The sequence below is a fragment of the Dendronephthya gigantea genome, unplaced genomic scaffold (genome assembly GCF_004324835.1).
Source record: "Dendronephthya gigantea isolate DGI-Jeju-01 unplaced genomic scaffold, DenGig_1.0 000000F, whole genome shotgun sequence".
NCBI classification, from domain to species: Eukaryota; Metazoa; Cnidaria; class Anthozoa; order Malacalcyonacea; family Nephtheidae; genus Dendronephthya; species Dendronephthya gigantea.
Genome location: NW_021163010.1, coordinates 4,485,391 through 4,501,564, shown reverse-complemented (window position 1 = coordinate 4,501,564; position 16,174 = coordinate 4,485,391). Strand labels below are relative to the sequence as shown.

The 16,174-nt window shown below is 36.4% G+C and overlaps 3 protein-coding genes across 3 annotated transcripts; 2 read left to right on the top strand and 1 right to left on the bottom strand.

Annotated features, from left to right (window-relative positions):
* Positions 1–131: 131 nt before the first annotated feature.
* Positions 132–1,230, bottom strand: LOC114519379 (3-beta-hydroxysteroid-Delta(8),Delta(7)-isomerase-like). The gene is made up of 4 exons (XM_028539505.1): positions 933–1,230; positions 704–847; positions 419–548; positions 132–316 (listed from the first exon to the last, which is right to left on the bottom strand). The coding sequence occupies exons 1-4, from the start codon at positions 1,112–1,114 to the stop codon at positions 152–154; spliced, it is 621 nt and encodes a 206-aa protein (XP_028395306.1). The 5' UTR covers positions 1,115–1,230; the 3' UTR covers positions 132–151.
* LOC114519370 (corepressor interacting with RBPJ 1-like) lies at positions 1,220–5,142 on the top strand. Its single transcript, XM_028539496.1, has 11 exons — positions 1,220–1,466; positions 2,047–2,141; positions 2,231–2,304; positions 2,454–2,464; positions 2,695–2,771; positions 2,949–3,000; positions 3,199–3,258; positions 3,352–3,400; positions 3,658–3,767; positions 4,168–4,262; positions 4,509–5,142. The coding sequence occupies exons 1-11, from the start codon at positions 1,404–1,406 to the stop codon at positions 4,789–4,791; spliced, it is 969 nt and encodes a 322-aa protein (XP_028395297.1). The 5' UTR covers positions 1,220–1,403; the 3' UTR covers positions 4,792–5,142.
* A 423-nt stretch (positions 5,143–5,565) lies between these two features.
* Positions 5,566–14,292, top strand: LOC114519990 (breast cancer type 1 susceptibility protein homolog). The gene is made up of 22 exons (XM_028540188.1): positions 5,566–5,739; positions 5,846–5,899; positions 6,236–6,322; positions 6,436–6,524; positions 6,686–6,786; positions 7,086–7,135; positions 7,338–7,507; positions 7,729–7,774; positions 8,301–10,087; positions 10,199–10,258; positions 10,344–10,402; positions 10,562–11,102; positions 11,166–11,824; positions 12,085–12,172; positions 12,296–12,382; positions 12,511–12,551; positions 12,634–12,714; positions 13,029–13,095; positions 13,277–13,353; positions 13,441–13,504; positions 13,637–13,706; positions 13,857–14,292. Exons 1-22 carry the CDS (start codon positions 5,669–5,671, stop codon positions 13,891–13,893), a joined length of 4,386 nt encoding a protein of 1,461 aa, XP_028395989.1. The 5' UTR covers positions 5,566–5,668; the 3' UTR covers positions 13,894–14,292.
* Positions 14,293–16,174: the final 1,882 nt, after the last annotated feature.

The window sequence follows — 16,174 nt, the reverse complement described above, 5'->3', positions numbered from 1 at the left end:
CATAATTTGCCTTCTTCATTAATTTGTAGTCTTTCAACCTTAATTCTAACTATTCTAAGAATGTTTACATAGTAGGAAAAAGTATATTTGAAGTTTAGTGTGTTAATTTAGTGCAGTACGCTTTTTGCCCTGCTTATATGCTATGATGTCTTCAGCTGCGTTTCTTCTCTTTATTTTTGCTCGGAGAGAACTCCCATATTGATTTGATAATACAGATTGTAGGAATTCCAGTCCATACAATGTTGCCAACAACAAAAATCATCCAGAAATAGAAAAAATCATCCCATACTGTAAAGGAAGGGGGCCAGGAGTGCAGCTGCAAAAAGAATAGAACTGTGAATGTTTCCAACAATATTTAATTGTTAACCATAGATTTTCAATAACCTTAAACAATAATTGAACAATTTGAATTACATACTTTTGGAAGATGTTCAAAACCAAGAGAAACTTCTGTGAATACATATATTATAGAACCAAACATTTGGAATGATGAGGCTAGAATGGCCACAAAAGCTTTGTACCACAATCTCTTTAATATGGCATTATACCTTGGTAGAGAAGAAACAAGTTAATTAATTAAATGCATTATGTTTGAAATAAAATACATTGAAAACCATGCATTTACATGTCAACAAAATGACTTAACTGGTAGCAATCAGATGCACTGCTAGGAGTGAGACAGGTTGTTTAATTAAATGCTTACCATAAAATACATAATGGACACATGATAAAGATTTCAGCAAAAACAATGGCCATAACAGTTGGATCCTTTCCTGAATACCTGGCATCAAGCTTTGCATATTCAGTTACCATCCACCTTGGACCTCGACCAAGTATTCCTATTATTCTAGAAAAATTTTAAAGCACCTGCACTTATTACCAGCACATATTCTTGGAAATTATATCAATACAGCATTTAGTATTACACTTACGCCTCCATCCATATGTGTATGAAGCAACCATTAATCAGTACCCATATTGCAGTGTATTTCTCTGGACCTTGAGGTAAACCACTCCATATGAAGCAAAGCAAAAGAAGTCCAACAGGTACAAGATTGACTGGATCTGTGATATCCAACAGAAAATAGTCTACAACCGATTTCAAGTCCTGCATCTTGTCTTGAAACTACAGTACTATAGAAGGTTATGTCACAGAGGAACAATATATTTTTTCCTCTGTGACTATGTTAGTATGCAAACTTTGACTAGTTGGACTTTGCTCCACCATATCACACCACATTTGTTATTTATAACGGAGCTAACATAAAGTACCCCTTGTCGTACTCGTAAATTATTTATGTTCGATGTTCTGCCACAGTTTTTCTTTATTTTTATGCTTTATCGTATCTGTGCATCTTATTATTGGTTTTTCTTGATATATTTTCAATCACGAAAGAGTCATCATGTTTCAAAAATTTATGAACAAGAAGGATTTCCATCCCGGATCAAAATGGAATATAAAGAGGGTGAGAACTTGAGACGACAATCAGTATATTGAAACTCTGTGACAGTGACACTATAGTTTATACCGTAGCTGTCTTTAGGCACTAAAATGCGTGAAATGTTTGTATGTTCACAAAAACTTGATTTCCTAATGTGTTTGCTCTAAATAAGTTATCCATCGTCTGCATTGATAGAGCATTTGACGATCCTTGCACAGATTAATTGTAAAATTAACCTTTAATACTCCCCTTAGGGCCTACCGCCTGGGGTATAAAACAACTGCTGCTGCTGCTACCTGTAATACTGCCTTAACTAAGGGCTAAGGATATTGTAACTACCCAAATATCATGCAACATAACTGCCAAAGCTAATCAAGACATTTGTGGTAACTACTTGGTTGTCAGCTAGCTGTTTTTTCCTTTATGTGGTAAAAACGGTCCTGAAGACCAGTCCAGTTGTATTTTAGTACTGACAGATTACTTGTACATTCTTCAAAAACTCTGTCAGGGGTGATGACCAACCACCCATTTTGGGCTGGGACTTGCACTTTCTGATGACGTTCTGCACATTACCAATACATAGTAAACATGCTTCTTTATCCAGGTATGGATGGCAGAGCAGAAAAAAGCAGCAGATGAACACAAACAGGCAGAACTTACTGAGCAATATAAGAAAGAGCAAGACAAATTTGAGAACAGGTCTTTCAACTGTTTTTTTCTTAAGTTTACAAAATTCATAGGAAAGAAATGAATCTATACCAATTATAGTTTAACTATTTATGTTCTAGGCAATTAGTGAGCAAAGATGAAAAACTAAAACTTGGACTCAGCTTTGTGTATGATGCTCCACCGGGATTTAAAGGTTTTGTATTGATGACAAGTCCAATGACTAACTAATTCATGAAGATGCTGTAAATAAAGTGCATCAATATGATATTATACTGCATTATATTCATTATTTTTGCTTCTTTTTTTATACTATGCAAATTTCCTGAAATAACATTTGGGCAGACAAAAAAAAGGTACAAACTGTTCTCAGGAAACATTCATTAGGATTGGCTAAGACATTGATTTGTACACTTCTTTGGTAGTACAAACACTGAGCAAGTTTAAATCTGCTAATTAAATTTATGTAATTTCAACAGTATTCAACCATTACAACAGTATTCTACTGGTATAATCCTCCATAATCTATAATGTATGAGATGTTCTATAGAACATCTAAACTTGAATATTCTATGGGGTTACTTAGGAAGGTGAGGAATTGTCAAAACCAAAGGAGGAAGAAGAAGTAAAGTTTGAATGGTTGAAAGGAGCTCCAAAAGAAGGGTAACAATAACTTTGCTTTGGCAATATAATATCCACTTCTCTGTTAAATCAACTTAATATCTCTTGAAATATACTTTATTTCAGTTTCAAATTTATGTCAGAACTGTATAGTTTATACTGCATGTAAAACTAAGCAAGTTCAGCCAGTTTTATAATGAGTAAACTTTTCGTTTTTAGGTACACAAAAGATCTCAATCTTGAAACTCATGCTCAACCGTTTGGAATTCCTGTATGTATGCCATGTCTATACTTTATTTATACATGTAAAAGATTTTAAATTTTAGTGCATAAACATATTGATATTGGTTTGAAAAATATTATGAATTTTCAAATTTCCGTCTTTACTGTTACAGAAGCACGCTGTCTAAATTTTTGTAAACACCTGAACTGGGCGAATTCCTCCAACGTAGCCTTAATTTTCTTCTAGGTACGAAATGTTAGATGTATAAAATGTCACAAATGGGGTCACGTTAATACTGATCGAGAGGTGAATAGACTTGGTCATACATGATTTGATACATTTGAGTATTCTCTCTCCACGCGATCCGTGCCTTACGACAAAATATTCTTTTAATTCTAGTGTCCCTTGTACAACAAATCTATCAGTACAGAACCGTCCTCTCTCACAGGTAAGAACGATGTCTTTTCTTTTGCTGTACTTTTTCCTAAAGAGAACGATATCAATATTTTTAAAAATCTAAATTTTCTGCTAAATCACTCTGTCTTTTTAACAACATGGTTAGATTTTATATGGCTATTATAAAACATGGTTATATTATAAAACTGTTAAAACAGTTTTTTTCTTTCTTCTTCTACTATTTGGTAGAGCTTTACATCGTGTTCCTAATAAAAATCGATATTTGTTTCACACACTGTTTTTTTTAAGATGCTAATATCAGTGATCCGGTGAAGTTAATGCAAGAGATGAGGAACGATGGTTTTGCTTTAAAACAAAATGCTCTTGGTCGGGTACTCAATAAAAACGACCCCAACCAGGTAACACTCAAGTTCCATGATACTTTTCTCCAAAAAAGGGTTGCATCCGCGTCCAAACTAATGATGAAACAGTTTGCAAACCTTTTTGGTTTCATTTTAAAACGTCGAAAAGAATTCAATCAAGAATCAGCCTTGTTTGATTTCAGATTTGTTGTATGAAAAGATGTATATTTTTAATTTTTCTTTACCTCATTTGTCGCTTTGCTTCACACGCTTCCTCAATTTTTGTTCTATACCCCACATCGTTTTTCAGTTTTCCTATTTTTTCCTCAGCCCGACACGCCGGCTATGAATGACCTGTCCCTTAATTAGAGCTGAAATGGCTGTTACAGGCTTGTTTGTTTTTAGATCAATCATTTAGTCCTTGAAACCATTGTGTTTTCACTTTTATTTAATTCAGCAAATCCTTGCATCTGATGAAGACGATGCTGACGATGATCCAGAGCTAGCGTTCCTGGCGACTTTAAACGAAAAACAAAAACGAAAGCTACTGAGGTAAGGCAATTATGTTAGGTTAGGCAAGTTTTAGAGATTAACCAGAAAAGGCGTTCATTGATATTTACAGGATTACTTCGGGAACATGCAATGATATGTGTAATTTATACTGAAATTTGTTTTTTTATGTTTTCTGTTATTAATAAGAGTTATGTGGTGTAAATCACGTTAGGAACAGTTCAGGATGCATTGGTACGAACTGCAGAGTTGTGTATTTGTTTGCCATTTTGTCATTCTGTCGTCTAGGAAACTGGACAAACTTGAGAGCAAGGAGCAGGAAAAAGAAAAACGCAAAAGTAAGAAGAAGAGGAAACATTCCGACTCTGAAAGTGAAAAAGACAGCAAGTCCAAACGCAGGAAAAAAAGGAAGCAAGATTTATCCCGAAGCGAAAGTAGTGATGATGGACATTCAAAAAAGAAGAAAAGAAAACAAGAGAAAAATAAACGGGATAAAACAGAGAAGGACAGAAGAGACAATAGATCTGTTTCTAATAAATATCAAGAAGATCGATCACACAAGAAGAGATGACACATCTGACGATCTTACCTGGGGTTTCTGTCTGCACCATGCACACTATGACGTATATTGCCCCTCAACTAGCTGAAGATACACCCTCGCTATATGGTGTATATGATGATGGAAACGAATCTTCTCGTTTACCACGTTGGTAGTCGACCTATATACAGCTGGAGTGCTGTTAAAATTGTGACAATCGTGACAATGATTACATAGCATATTCCAAAGACTGCAAAGTGGAGTTTTGCAGAACCGCGTATAAATAGATTCTGCTATTCGCAGGCTAGGAGATTGCTCGCCATTTCAATATGTTTTAAACCAGATGTACATCACCATGCATCCTCAATGAAATATTTCATTCTCTTCACGGATTGATGTTTCATGTGCCTTATCAGATGTCATAATCAAGTCCAAAATCCAAAAATACCAACTGGCCTTTTTTTTTAAAGAAAATTTCACACTTCACCTTTTGTAACTTGAACACAGGGCAGGGGCGCACATTTGGAAGAGTGCAGTGAACTGGAAGAGTGTATGTGGTGCCCGTGCGGCTGCCAGACGCCCCCTATCGTTAAATTATTCTGAAAACATGTATGGGACGAAGAAAGTCGGTCAGGAAACCTGTATAGGAATACTGTATATCTGGTCATTGCTAAGCATCCAAACTATTTCATTGGCATGAATGAACCAACACTCCCAACAGGAAACGAACCACCAGCTAATTCCCAATAAATTAAACCACACCCACACTTGAATAAATTAGAATAATGTACTTGGCGGGAAATTTGGCAAGATGTCCGCCAAAGAGTGAAAAAATAAATATCACGTTTATATTATTTTTAAACGTTCTAGATATAAGATATTTAGTCTCCATTTATGGAAACATCTCTCCATGGATCCTAATACTGCAATTGTGTTTGAAACTATTGGACTAATTAAAAAAAGCCTGCAATGTTCTATATGGTATGTTCACGCTCTGTATATTAAAATATCAGTTATACCTCCTTATTTTGGTGTATTAATGTAGTGTACTGTGTATAAAAACTAGCATCTCTTAAAATATTTTTAGTCTTGACCTGTTTAACGATCCACATTCCACCAGATGTAACCATCAATTCTGCAGGTATGTTAAATTTGAAACGTCAAACTGCAGACTGTCTGACTGCCAAACAAATATAAAATATTGGAACCAATTTTGCATTGTGTTCTACTGTATGTAATGGTATATATGTCCAAATTACCAACATAGATTCCTAGTAAATTCTTTGATTGAGATCATTTAAACCAACTGCCAACATGGTGTCCTATCAGAGTTACGTACTTGGGTATCTAGTGTACACTATGCATAAGCTTTTTTTTTCCTTAAATATAAACTATGAAGATACAGATCAATTTTGCCACAGGAAATGTCCAGATTTATGAATGGAGTTCTTGACTTGACCATAATTCTTATTTATAGCTGCTGTATTAAAAAGGTAGTTGATGAAAGAAAAGAGAAAAACAAGGAAGCACTTTGCCCTCTTTGTAAAAATCCAATCACAAAAAGGTAGGCATATTTTTGCTTGTCTTCTATATTACCCACAGTATGCTGACTTTGCATTTATTTTCTCCTAGCCATTGCAAGATTACCAGGCCTCTAACAATATTGTAATATTTTAGGAGTTTGACTTCTAATCCCAGGCTGAGAGAAATAGTTGAAGTTGTCAGGAGATTAAACCTTGCATTTCAAGAAGATGCTGGTATACCAGGTACTATCAGTTACAGGGTACAACAAGATGTGGCTAGAATTATATGAATAAAAGGGTCATATATAAGACTTGACTAGCTTCATACTCTTGTAGCTTAATCAGTGGGGGTACTGGGGGAGAGAGATGGAAGGTAGTCCTCTAATGATGTCTTGATCATTTAGACTCTCCTTATCCTTTGGTTAATACAAAACTGTCTGATGTAGAGAATAAGAACTGTTTGCAGTCTTCTTTCTCAAATCCAACTCCACTGAAGCCATCAAAGGTAATTTTTATCATCAATTTAAAGTTTTAAATCTATAGATTGGCTTTGCATTTGATCCTATGTGATACCCTTTAAAACAATCCACACTACCCAAACATTACATAGGATGATAGGAATAAATTTACTTCTTTCATGAAATTTTTAAGATTAGTTCATTTTGTAGTAAGGGGACTGTCCTTGAATTGCAGAGGCCTAGGCACCACTTGAGTTGCATTTCTTGCAACATTTCCATTTAGTCTTCCATCATAATTGTAAATGTGTTTCCAATGACCCAATTAACTATTTTATTTTTTGCTTAGTTCAAAAGATCTACTTTGGGTGGTGTTACCAAAGAGCAGCAGTTGGACAGGTACCAAAGTGACTAATAACAATATTACCTTTGCTGTACTACAGTCTTTGATGGTTATAGCCCTTCTGTAATTATTGTAATATATTCCACCTTGATGAAATAATTTAGGCTGATCCAAATCCTACTGTACATAAATATATTTAACAAATTTTCTCAATATGTTAATGCTATCAAATTGGATAAATATTGTATTTATATATAGCAGTGTTAACCATGAGTCATCAAATCACAACATCTTCGGAGAACAACTGGAAAAAAATGATAATGCTTTAACACCACAAGAACGAAGATGTTCTGGGTTTGAAATCCTTTCATTGTTGGAAAGCAAAGAAGATGCCCAAACAGAACTAACAAATAAGCAAATTACTTTAGGTATGCACTCGATAATTTCTACTTCTGTCTATATGTTGCAGTATTATAGCGACACAAGTCAAGTCAAGATTTGACTCACTACCTCTTGGTATTTATTGTGCTTGTGATTGGTTGATTTGACAGACATGTCACATTTGATTGGTTCATGTGCTATTGCATGATAGCGGTAGAAGTCACATCTGAACTCCGCCGTTATTTTGACATCTATTTTCTTACTGCAGATGATGAAGTTAGCCACAATGATGAACTGTTGAAAGATAAGTCTAGGTATATACAATCTTTCTTGACTTTTTTAATCATTACTATCCTCTTTCCCATTTTATGGGTGGAGGAAAGGCAATATATTATTAAAATATACTGTAATTACTCGAATAAACGCCTCCCTCGAATAAACGCCGCCCTCGAATAAATGCCGCAGGGACAAGCAAAAATATCATTAAACGCCGCCCTCAAATAAACGCCGCAACCTTTTCCTCATTGCAGTGTTTATTCGAAGCATTTATTTATAACCACAGTTCAATATTCATATATAATGATATAAGAGAAAAGACACGTAACTTTTATACTTTGTTTTTGGGGGGATTGATTGTATTGGTTGAATTGGCGTTTAAATTACACAATAAATTCAGAGTTGTTACGAGTTTGCAATAAACGCCTCCCTTGAATAAACGCCGCCCTCGAATAAACGCCGCATCTTAATTGCTAAAAATTCAATAAACCCCGCGGCGTTTATTCGAATAATTACGGTATATGAAATATATATTTTGAAATTGATTCAAATTAAATTCTTTAGGAATACGGAACTCCCAAACACAGGAGGATCCTCCCAAACAACTCAATTACAAACAGCAAAGAGTCCAGAGAATGGCAGCACAGCTAATTCTAATAGTTCTGGTTCATTAACCCTTGATCCAAGAATATCCTCGCCATCAAGTGTGTTATCACAGGATAGTGTGTCTCTATTAGATGGCTTATTATCACAACAACTGTGTCCTGCAGTTGAGAACACAGATCTCAGAGAAGCAGATCAAGAGGTTTCTCGTACACAAGACAGTGACACTTATCACTCAAACACTGATGATGAAAATAACATTTTGAAATCTTCTCAAGAAGAAATCATTGCTAATTGTACTCCAAATACTCCTAACTCCAGAGGAGCTACTCCCAACTCCATAGGAAATTCAAATGATATATTTAGTGAGCTTCAAAAGTCTCAGAATGGTAAACGTCTAATTAGCAAAACACCTAAAACAGGCCGGGGAGAAAGCGGCTACGTTACTCCTATCATTTCTAATGAGAGTGATTCTGAACGGTATTCCACAAGCGAACGTGTCCCTCCTAGCGTAGAATCAGATTCAGAGTCATACAAGGTAATTCCGTTACCTCGTTATGAAGAATATTCAGACGATGAGATTTCACCAGAATTTCTGGGAATCCGCTCTCGCAGCGTTCGGTCAACGCCCGATTGTTCCCATAAAAGGAACGATGATTTTAACCCTATTGTCGAGGAATTTTCAGATATGACAATCCAATCATCAATGAAAGAGAAAAGGTTTGGCACTATTCAAAGTAAGCAATCTGAGGTGGCATCTTTAGAGAATATTGCCAATTCTCAAGCAGATATTAAAAATCCTGACTCATCCGTCATTTCCCCGTTACATTCGGGGGGTTCTTTACGTCTGCACCAATCCAAAAGAAAGCGCAGTCCAGGAGAAAACGATTCTTTGAAGTGTCCACGACTCAGTGATGAAAGGCGAGGTAAATCTAAAACTTCCATTGAGAAGAAAAATGAAACCTTAAAACCTGATTGTGACAATGGCTTGAAATTCCTGAAGACAAATCGAAGGCAAGCCAATTCCAACAGCAAGCTGCAAGTCACCAACGAAGTTCGTAACGCAAGTAGACAGGGAACCGCTAATCAATCAAACGAGACTACCAGAAAGAAAACAAATTATGATCAAAACTTATCTCAAGTAGAGAAGATGTCAAGTGATACGGAGGACGATATAATTCCACCCACACCCCCTGTGAGGATTCACGAACCTCCCGGAAATGGTTCAAATAACGAGATATTGAACAGGTTTTCAAGAATGGAAAATGTTTCTGAGGCGAACATACATGAGGTAATTGAGGAAGATTGCCTAAAGAATGACTTAGATGATGGCATTAACAAGTCAAGAACTTCAAGGTCGCAAAATACCGCGATGAGAAATATGCACAAAGATGAAATAGTTGATGATGATATATTTGAAAATGATACATCTGATGATGGCGGATATAACACTTCATGTTTAAAACATAGTCCGACAAAAAGGGAATCTGTTTGCGAAGAACAAGAGGTTGATGAAGATATGTTTAGTAAAGCTCCTGGTGAAGGTTATAAAACTGCACGACCACAAAATATTACCACGGAAACGGAATCCCCTCGTAAAAATGAAATGTTGGTCGAAGATGATTGGTTAGGAAATTTTGATAATGAAGGAGAAGTGATGACTGTGAATGAAAGAAGTCCGATCATGGAAGATGATCGATTGTATTCCTCACAGGAGGATTTAAATATTGCTTTACTGAAGAGACTTGGTGAGTATTACACAACTGAATACTGTACCCACATGACAGATACATTGCATTGGATTTTCAAACTAAAAACATTTCGTCCCCATTGAAAGTGATATTTCATGTTGTTTGCAGCCCCTTTAGCGCCAAGTGACAAAGAAAGGGAATTCGTAAGCGATGGTGAAACTAGCGATGGTTCGTTCACATTTATACCGTAAAACAGTTCAAGTATAGCTATAAATTGAAGCCAAGTTAATCGTGCATGCACTTCGTTTCACAGGTATTTCAACCAGTATTTCGTCTTTGACTGATGGTGACGGTGTGGAAGTAACATCACAGGTTGGAGTTTTGTATTTTCACATTTTGGTCGTTCAAGATTCACATCTATTTGAGCATAGTTTTTGAACTGTTATGCGTGGAATTAAACGGTTACAACCGTATAAACCCCAGTATGTCATGAAATTTTAATAGTGATATTTTTACTGTGTTGTTGAATAGAGAATCAACTATCTCCATGGCGTCCTGGCGCAAACAGGCGGGGAGATTGAGAAACTAACAAAAGACTTGAAGAAATTGAGAAAGAGTGAAGACATTGCACAAACGAATAAACCAGAGTCTGATCGTGAAGATTTATTCGAAAAGAATTGTGCGAGGAAGATAATCAATAACGTCTCAAAGAATTACAGAAAGAACCGCGAATCATACGAAGCGAACCATTCCGAGGAATCGAATGAAGACTCAGGTTGTGAAAAAGAATACAAGAATAACGAGACTTCTGATATCGAAAATAATGAACATGAACTGGAGGACGCCAGCGACTCTGATTGCGATGAACCTTTTCACAATAAGCATGAGAACAACCAAAACCATGACATGTTCGATTTGGAAAGCAATGAAAATAATAACCGCTTATTGTCAGACAAAAAGAAGGAGGTCGGCATAAAATCGTGTATGAATGGCGATATGAAAGAAAGCGACCATGAGGTAGAAGTTGATGATAAATATGATAGTCATAATGAAGATGATGATGAAGATGAGGGTAGGTTCATAACGTGATATTAATACCTTTAGAAAAGGTTTTAGAAACGTTTTTTTTTTCCAGACGAAATCCTGGAACATTGTACACTTACTCCCCCTCCAGCATTGGATCGTTCGACACTTAAGTTGACAAAACTACCTGCAGCGGTTCAAAACTTGCAAAAGCTGTTGCAAGAGGACGGTGACAGCCAGAAATGTCCGGATACATCGGATTATAAGCACTCTACTCGTGATAAAGCTGGCCGTGGTAAAGCCATTTGCTCATCGTCCAAGGTTTATGGGAAGAATAAATACTTTGATGAAGACGGAGAGAAGATAAGGTTACCAAAAGACCGGTCTAATGAACTCCTTTCGAGTCGTTTAGAACAGCAGAAAGGTTGGCAAAGTATGAATAAGGAAGCAAATTGTCAAATTGCGAAAAAGGAAAGTCGATTACAAGGAAGTCAAAAGGAGAATGGTGCAGTATTCAAGCGAAGATCTTCAGCTAGAGATTTACCAGCCAGGAGAGTGGAAGATACTGAAAACAAAAATAAAAACTTAGAAAAGAGTGGAGGACAACCAGATGAAATCTTGACTGAGTTACGGATCAACACAGTTAGACCAAAGCAACGCAAACTTTCTTCCATGATGGCGAATTCTGTAAATCATGAAGCCGGACTTGCATCTCGATCTGTTAAATTACCCCTATGTTTTGTTCTAACCAGACTTCCAAAACAATTTGTGGTAAGTACAGTTCGAGTAAAGGCGTAACAGCTAGTTAAAACCGCACGAGAAGCCATGTCATATTATCTATTGCACCCTACTTATGATAAAGATTTTGTACATGAGGCTCTACTGGTGATTATCAGAATCCTCAGTAATTTCAGTATTCTCTACAAAATGCCTCGTTTTGGTTTTGCTTTTGCTTTCTGCTTACGGTAGTGCTTTCTGCTGACTTTCGATGTTTTAATTTTATTGATCCTCAATGTTTGTGCATGCTACAGTCCCTTGCAGATTACTTAGCTAAACGTAATGGCGGGAAAGTGTCTAGCGACGTGAGTGAGGAGACGACACATCTCATTATGCCTACTGGTGAGTGAATGTGTTTCTAATAATGGTTTACCAAAAAAATGCCCCCATAACGTAGAGGAACCTGTTTTGGAACAAAATTTTAAAACTTTGATTGACTGGAGACCTTTTTGTTTGTACTTTTAGATTCAAAAATGCATGCAAGCCGCAAGAACTACACCATAAAATATTTGCTGGGAGTTGCTTTGGGGAAGTGGATTGTCAGTCAACTTTGTAAGTATTTCAGGTTCTACGATGGTAATATGCAACCATAGACGTTGGCATGTGTTTGCACTACTGACCTATTCTAGTATAGGTCAGCGGTTTGCCCACATTAGCATGTGTTTTTTATCATTTTCTAGGGCTTGCTGCTTGTGTTAAATCTGGTCAATTAGTAGATGAAGTATGTATACTTATGACTTAAATGCATCGCCCTTCAATTAATGAACCTCTGATCAATTACCCCAAATATATAATTTTCTTAGAAACGATTTGAGGTGAAAGGTGATGTTGAAGCAGCCCAGTCGCACGTTCCAAATCTTGCACGTACCACTCGCGAAAACAAGGTTTGTTTTTGTTTTACAACATTTTTTCGGGGCGCCCCTTTAATTTATCAGAGCCATGTTTTCCGTATATAATAGGTAGAATATATAAGCAATTCAATAAAGTACTTTACAAGGCATATTAAGAACAATGCCAATAAAGCCAATTTACTCGCCCATAGCAGAAACATTCCACTGCTAAGCTTGAAACTTTGCTCGCTTAGCTTTAAGTGTGGTTTGAGTTACGGTGTGTGAAGGGGTGGACAAACGTTTTTATTTTTCCGTATATATTTGACTTTTTGAAACTAAAGAAGATATTTCTTTTATTAATATTACAGGATCCTCTTTTGTTTGATGGTATTTCAGTAGTGTGCTTTGGTGAATTTAATGGAGCAATATCACAAGGTAGGGTGACCATCTTAGACACTGTTTATATGACCTCGAGGGTATACCAGGGACACCCTATTCCCCTTTTATCAATCTGGTAAAAAGTAATATATTCAGGATACCCTTCAAGAATTTTACTTGCAATCACCTGCTTCTCCAGTACATGATCCTAAGTTCATATAACCTTACTTTATTTCAGGCCAGATCGGTCAATTAGTCCAATATTGTGGAGGTGAAGTGATTGACAATCAAGAGTTTATAAAACATAGACCTCCGGTGAGTGTCCAAACGAAACTACCTTTTTAATTGTCCTGTAAGGACGAAGTCTGTATTCCACACTTAATTATAATTGAATAATTTTAGGTGTTTGATCTGATTGTTATCTGTGATACAATATTATCACAACGCACGGGATTGCAAATAAAAGGTACATATATATTTAGCTAGACCTATTTATTTTCATTTGGGTTGGTTTGACGGGGCAGATTATCGTGTACAGCTGCATCGGGTTATCTTTATTAAATGTTGCGAACAATGACTACCTCAGTTAATCTTTTAGATTTGTGCAAACGACATAGAACATTTCCAGTTTCCTCCGAATGGATTACAGATAGTGTTGCCAACTATCAGTGAGTATGCTTTTCGTAAGAAATGTATTTTCCGTAAAATCATCTTACCATTTTTTTTTTAGATATTAGACAGCGAAATTGATGGTCTTCATCATAAAGATTATCGTGTTGTTTGCGTGACAAAAAATTGTATTATTTGTCTTTTAATAGGCTCCAGGATATTGAGGAATATCGTATGGATATTTAGGACTCGTATCCTGTGTGACACTGAGACTGGAACTTTGACTTTGTGGTGTGATATTACTAAGAAATTTTTATCTGGTCCGTTTTTGTCCCGTCGCAAACCTATTTCCCACGTTAGTGGATAACTCACATTCCTGTCACTCTATTGAGCGAGAATAATTTAAGAAATATTTAAATTAAAAAAAGGTGAATTTTGTGGTAACTGGAAACGCTTTATCCTCTTCAGATCAACCTGATATGTCAATGGGTTATGTGACAAATAACCACACACTCCCTCGTGCGTTTAATACTACCAGACTGACTATCATAAAACGATAAATTATCTTGTAACTGTTAGGCAACATGAATGCTGAATTGTAAAATTTAATTCGAGTCGTTTTGCCGCTGAAGAGATTAATAATTATTGAAGAAGAAACTTAATAATTATTGTCTGTTTGACATCACATTAATCCAACTTCCCAACCAATCAAAGCTGTTGGCACAAAATTTAAATTTCAAATTGCATCATTAAAGATCGTTGTTTCCAACTTTCTTTACTTATTTTACAAACACTTCTCTATGTAAAGGTCAAACATTTTAATCCGAAACAAACCAACGACTTGTTGCGATTGCATCTGGTTTTTTACCATGGATTTTATGCAGGTATGACATTTATTTACGCGATCGTTTCATAGGGCTTTTTAGGCTTATGAGTTATTTAGCTTCTTTCGTGCATTTGTTTAATTTCACTGCGTGATATAGTTCACAGTACTGTACTTGTATGTCATAAAAATATATACTTTAGAATGTACCAATTCAAGTCATCCCATTAAGGAGCTATGGTTAGCGAGACTTGTGCGATGGTAGGCCTTGCTCTTTGGGCAAAAAAGCCTCTGCTGTCTGTTTAATGAAAGTGTTTTATTCCAATTTTCTTAACCATGTTTTTAAATAAACCATGAAGCTATTTACCGTACCACGAGACACGCACCAACCTGTTAATCGAAATTGTCATCGAACTTCATTGTTGACAAATTTCAAACATCTTGTGCAATAACCTTTGGGGGAGTAAGGAGTTATATTTATACACAAAATTGCGAGCGTACTAATAAACTGTCAAAACGTGTGAAGCTCGATTAAAAGCTATATGCAGAGTTGAAATCGTTTGCGTGGGCGAATCTTTAACAATTATACTTTAACAATCACGCTGATTGAACGCATGCAGTATTGAACTCTGAACTTCAAACAACAGCAGACGCGCACGAATTGAATATACAGACGGTGTCAGTGTTTTTTAAGATCTTAAATTTTTTTCTCGGATTAAGCCGTTTGACTTTGAAAAATGTGAAATGTTTTTAACTGGCTTTAAACGCTTCAAAAGTCGTTACGAAATTTGATATCAATCACGTGAATATTATTTACTTGAACTTTTTTCCACCCGGAACAAATCCACCGAAGAAAGCTTTTCTTTCCGTCGAAATTCGAACTTCGAATGAAACTTTTCAGTGTGTAATTGCAGCTCTATAAAGCCCGCTTTCCACTAGGCGAATTTATTCGCGCGAAGAAATAAAAAGTAGGAAGCGTTCCTCCTTTTTCGCGGTGAATTTTTTGGGTGGTCTCCAGCCTCGTTCCCAGGCTCTTGGAAGTATTTCATCACCGGATTTCAGATATCGCCTCGCGCGTTCCTCGCACGAATAAATTCGCCTTGGGCTGACCCTGCATGCAGCCTGAAGATTTGAGGGGGGGAGAACAAGGGAAGCGCATAAGAAATTTGAAAAAATTTTAATTTTGCTAACCTAATGACTAGCGAAGCTACCTCTCACTAACTGTGTTCCTACGCAGGCAAAACCCTGGGTATGAGGTTGCTACTACCCAGGTGCTTCGGAGAGTTCCGTCATAGATAAGTTTAGGATAACTGTAAATCAGTTAAAAGTCTTTCTATTTGCCGAAAATTATGTTTTTATCATTTAGTGTCTGTTTATCTTACTGTCAATTGGTTTCTGCAAGTGTTATCATTTTCATCGAAACCCTTGTCTTGCACACAGGGTTGAAACCAAGGCTCGATCGGTGGCAGATTATTTTGGAAGCACTAATTTCTTCTTTCCTTCGGAATTCCATGAAGTATACTGCAATACATACTCAAGCTCCAACAGTCTGAACGAAAAATTGTCGACGTGCGCCGGTGGCTTGTATCACTGCATTTCACAGTATGAGACCAGAGAGTATCTTGAAATACCGAACAAGGAGCCAATATATTACTCAGGTTTTAATGTACGCAAGATAAAGATTGGTGTTGGTTGCACATGTCG